The sequence below is a fragment of the Chanos chanos genome, chromosome 16, assembly GCF_902362185.1.
Source record: "Chanos chanos chromosome 16, fChaCha1.1, whole genome shotgun sequence".
Classification (NCBI taxonomy): Eukaryota; Metazoa; Chordata; class Actinopteri; order Gonorynchiformes; family Chanidae; genus Chanos; species Chanos chanos.
The window spans coordinates 7712817-7717905 of record NC_044510.1 but is presented as its reverse complement, the minus strand read 5'-3'; the positions used below and the strand labels follow the sequence as shown (position 1 = coordinate 7717905).

The 5089-nt window shown below is 45.3% G+C and overlaps 1 protein-coding gene across 1 annotated transcript in view; it reads right to left on the bottom strand.

Annotated features, from left to right (window-relative positions):
* Window positions 1-609: 609 nt before the first annotated feature.
* Window positions 610-5089, bottom strand: part of kcnj19a (potassium inwardly rectifying channel subfamily J member 19a) — a 23861-nt gene continuing 19381 nt past the window's right edge. The window contains exon 3 of the mRNA XM_030793418.1: window positions 610-1250. Within this exon, the coding sequence (XP_030649278.1) occupies window positions 610-1250 (641 nt within the window). The remainder of the gene's footprint in view (window positions 1251-5089) is intronic.

Genomic DNA, 5089 nt, shown 5'->3' with positions numbered 1-5089 from the left:
TTAAGACCCAAATGAAGATTAAAAAAGGGTGTAATTAAAACTGAATTAATACAAAGTGCAACTGGGAATAAATTCTGTTTATTTGGCTCAGTGAGACGGAGACAGAGAGGGGGGGAAGAGAGAGAGAGAAAGAGAGAGAGAGAGGGAGACTCAGTAAAATCCACTCTGGTTTTCAGTTCCCATAAATAGAATTTATTTTTTTTAAATCTAAGAAATGAGAGAGGGTAACGGTGGCACATATGGATGATAATTGTGAATGCATGCACATATGATGTTACTGGTGCGTGTTTGCGTGTGTGTGTGTGTGTGTGTGTGTGTGTGTATCATACGGATACGCTAGAGTAACCAGCACCACCCTGTGAACAGTAAAATGAATCAAAATCACAGTAGTTTCAGATCAAATGACCTTAGAAACAAACAAACAAACAAACAAGCAAACAAACAAACAACAGCTAAATGAACTCCGTCCTTCATGCGTGCGTCAAGACTCTCTCGTCAGTACAATCTTTCCAGTTTTCACCGCTGGCTAATGATTTGAATCTTTGGCCAGGACTGTTCACATAGTCTCGATGGTCCTGACCCCATGACCTCTCTTGACCTCCCGCGAGGTCAGCGGTCAGCGTTCATCTTACGTAGTTTAGCTGGCAGGTTGTCCTCCGGCCGCCCCCCCGCCGAGGGGATCGGCCCGTGAGGGTGAGCGGAGATGGGAGTGGGGATGGGAGACAGACTACGTTGGTGCAGGTTCCCCGTCGACTGGGTCATGGGTTCGAATCCCACCTTAAGCGCTTTGAGCTGGAACCGGCTTTCGCCGTCGCCCGGGGCGGGCCCGGACCCCAGCCTCTGGAGCTTGAGGGGAAGGTCCCCGGTGCTGGAGGCTTTCTCGGACGGCTGGGAGCTCAGACGGAGGACTTTCCTCTGCAGGTCCTCCTTACCCGACGAACTCATGCGCTGAAGCTTACTGGGCAACCTCGAACCCGCGCCCGCCCCTCCGCACGTGCGCTCCTCCCCGGCCTCAAGGCAGTCCATGGAGAAGAGGCGTTCGCGATGAGGCGTCGCCAAAGGCGTCAGGAGTGAGGCTTTCTCCTCGTGCTCCTTGACGCTGTAAGGTGGCGTGGGTACTTCGAAGGTGCTGTGAAATTGGGAGTAGTCCACGCGGAAAAAGCCCTCCTCCAGAGACATGACGGGGAGGAAACGATGGCCCCACAGAACTTCGTCCTCCGTGTAGGAGGTCCTGGCCTGACATGTCATTCCTTGAGGGAAGAGAAGAAACAAACAAACAAAAAAAAAAAGTCCTTAGTTTTGTCTTAAAAAGTAAATTTGTGCTCAGTTACTTGAGTACATAACATAGTTACTGTTTTTTTCTTCAATATATACAGTATCTCCCCCACCTTCTCTTAACTGACTTGCTGCTGAGAGCTACCAGATAAACACTCACCTCCAATGACTCTAGAGTGTCCTGAAACGCATCCCATTCTTCCTCAACTCTTTTTTTTTGTCATTTTTCCTTGACATTTTTTGCGTTTTCACTGCTAACAAACACTATAACACTTACTCAGCACTGACTTTCCAGGTGTATCTTGTTCCATTTCTGTCATTTCTCATGTATCTTTTTGTATTATGACCATATGTAATAGCCTAAGCTGTGCTCCTGCGATGGACTGGTGACCTGTCCAGGGCGCCCCCCCCCCCCCCCCTTTTCTTTTGACTTTTGGTTCCTTTCTTGGGCTCCCATTTTTTAGTCTTGGCTCCTTTAAAGGTTTTTTTCCTATTTCAGCCAAAAGGAGTTTACACTGCTAGCTTCTGGCTTGCTCACTGGCAGTGTCTGACCAGGTATCCTGCAAAACTGCTTTGTGATAATGTCTACTATAAAAGCCCTATACAAATAGAACCTACATCAAACCGGACAGTTGTCGGTAGTCACACAGAAAAAAGCCTGAGTGAAAAAAACCCCCAAAAAAAACAGCGTGCTGTAAGAACACCTCCGTTTCGGAGGCGCTCGAATTTTAAAAGCCTCAGACCCTCAGCCTATTGAGTCTCAAACTTTCATTTTGCTCCGTGAAAATGCTTTACCAGCATGAAGTATACCGCTGAAGTTTTATTGCCTCTCTCTCTCTCTCTCTCTCTCGCTCTCTCCCCCCCCCCCCCCCCCCCGTTTTTCTACTCACTCCCATCTCTTACAACCTATCAATCTACTCCCTGTTCGTTTCGTTGGCCATTTCAACCATTCTCTATATCCCGTTTTCATCATTTTACCTCTCCACCTCTCTCTCTCTCCATTACTCTCTCATTTTCTCTGAAGCTTTCCCTCTTATCTTTCTATGAGGTAATTTAATGGCATTTTTTTATTGACTGTTTGACAGTGGACTCCATAGGCTGTAACTCAGACTGGGGGTGAGGGGTGGGGGGTGGGGGTGTGGGTGTGGGTGGGGGGGGTAACAGCTCATAAAATGAACCCCTGCTGCACTGTTACTCACTGGACATCACTTTCGACATTTACAGGAAGGACACTGGAATCTGAAGGCCGAGAAATTCAATAAAAAAAGAGCGACTTCTGAAACGAAGGATTGAAGGATTCAGGATTTTATAAATAAAAAACGACTTTAAGAAAAACCCAAAGAGCCACAGTTACCCTTTTATATATTGTGCGCACGCACACACACACACACACACACACACACACGCACGCACGCGCGCGCACACGCACTCACACACACACACACACACACACACACACACACACACATACACACACACACCCACACCCACAAACTACAATAGTAATAACAACTATTACAACTACATATACTAATAACAGTGACGGTTTAATGGTTTTTAAAATAATTGTTCTCAGATCCGTCAAACACTGTGTAAACTCTACAATGTCTGTGATAGATAGATAGATAGATAGATAGATAGATAGATAGATAGATAGATAGATAGATAGATAGATAGACAGACAGATAGACAGATAGACAGATAGATAGATAGATAGATAGATAGATGTCTCTCTGGTTGCCACATCCCTTTGATAGTTACATGCCTGCTCGTGATGAGATCAGCAGGAACGCGTTGGTTTTGGTCACTGTGATTTTTTTCTCACCAGCTCCCTGCAGTTTGCTTTCTTACACACACATTAGCCTCTCTGCCAGGAAGCCCGGTCAGGTGGCAGAAATGTTTGATAAGGCTTAAGGAACTGTTTGCTTGTTTCTGACCTGCCAGTTTGACACCCACACTAATTGGAATCTCCATGACTCTGTCTTCATTCTGAGCAGTGTAAGTGATCCAGTGAGCCCTGGCTCTTTTACCCCTGCTGTTTTCACAGCTAATTACCCCCCTTCACACACACACACGCACACCCTCACACACACACACACACACACTCACCCCCATACACACACCCCCATACACACACACACACACACACACACATCCACTCACCCACAGACACACACACACACACACACACACACAAACACAGCCACACACAAACCCAAACCTCTACAAAGTGACAGTCTAATCTCCCAGTGAAAATAGCCAAATCTTTCAGAGGTTGCATCCAATCAATAAATACACAGACAAAAAAAACGCCACATACAAATACATTAAGGGAGAATCAATGGCAATATCGGTTTAGCAAATGACTAGCAAGCTTGGGCCGAATCTAATGCTCAAATACATAATCTGACTTTGGTTGGAGACAGACTAAATGACGAAAGGGGAGGGGGGGGCTTAGGTATGAAAAAGCATATTTTAGAGTTTTGAATAGATTTATCAACATTCACACATGAAAAAAAAAATTTCATGTTCTCTTGAGTGTGTGTCACCCACTGTTCTTCTCCCTCTCACTGCTCAGCAGTGGCCCACAGTTGTTTGGTAAAATTCAGGGAATATTAATCTCCTCCACACATACACACACACACACACACCACTCGCTCACCTGAAGATATCACCCAATTTATAGAGTAAAAAAAAATACCCACACTCTCTTCAGAAACATCTGCTGTTTTGAACAAGAATAGAAAATTGACACCTAAAAGAACATTCCATTCCGTGTATCCTCCGTTTTCTAGAACATACTGTGATATTTTCTTGAGAACAATGCAATACCAGGGACAATGGGAAAGTAAAGAACAGTGTTTTTTAGTGAAAACATTTCGAGGATCCGCTGTCCACTTTGACTTTTTAGAGTCTGTTCCTCTATGGTAGAATCTGTCATTTTATAATAAACGACAAGACTTGAGAAAATATGTGTCCCTGCGGGAAAACACGGAGGGTTTCTCGTCCCGTCGACGTTGAAAACGGCGCTGTCATAACAACGCCCGCGTCAATCCCTGACGCGAAAAACTCCCTCACGCAACGCTTAAAGCGAGAGAGCATCAGGCCCTAAGCTGGTTAGAGTCGCCAAGAGGGGCAGCCTCTCTTGTAAAATGATTAGTTTGACATTTCTATCTGTGGGCGAGTGTCACAGACGATCAATAAACGCTTGTGACTCTGGAGCGTGACTCTCTCACCCTCGTGTCCGTCCCTGTTAACCAAGGGACCTGAAATGTTCTGCTTGATTGGCTTGGGCCCAAGTCACCAATTCACTGCTGTTTTTTTTTTTTTTTTGCCAAAAACCAGATTTTAAATGGGGTTGAAAGGGTGCAAGACTGGTGATTTTTTCTGTCTTGTGTCCAGTTGTCATGTAGAAAAGGTGATGCCGGTGTTTTAGGTACTGTTTATGACCACGGTGAGGTCTTAACAGAGGCGAATGTGACACCTTGTGAATGAATAAATGAATGAAAGAATGACTGAATGGATGAATGGATGAATGGATGAATGAATGAATGGATGGATGGATGGATGGATGGATGAATGTTTTTTGGGTTACCTTGCTCTTTTGTGGTTCACAAACTTGTAATGCAGATAATAAGTAATTACATGGAGGAGTGCGTGTGTGTGTGTGTGTGCACGCACATATACGTGTGCACATCTGAATGTGTGCGTTAGTGTGCGTGTGCATGAGTGTGCATGTGCGCGCGCGTGCGCGCGTGTGTGTAATGACTTTATCACCAGCACACAGACTGAAGCACACAATTCTGTCTTTCTC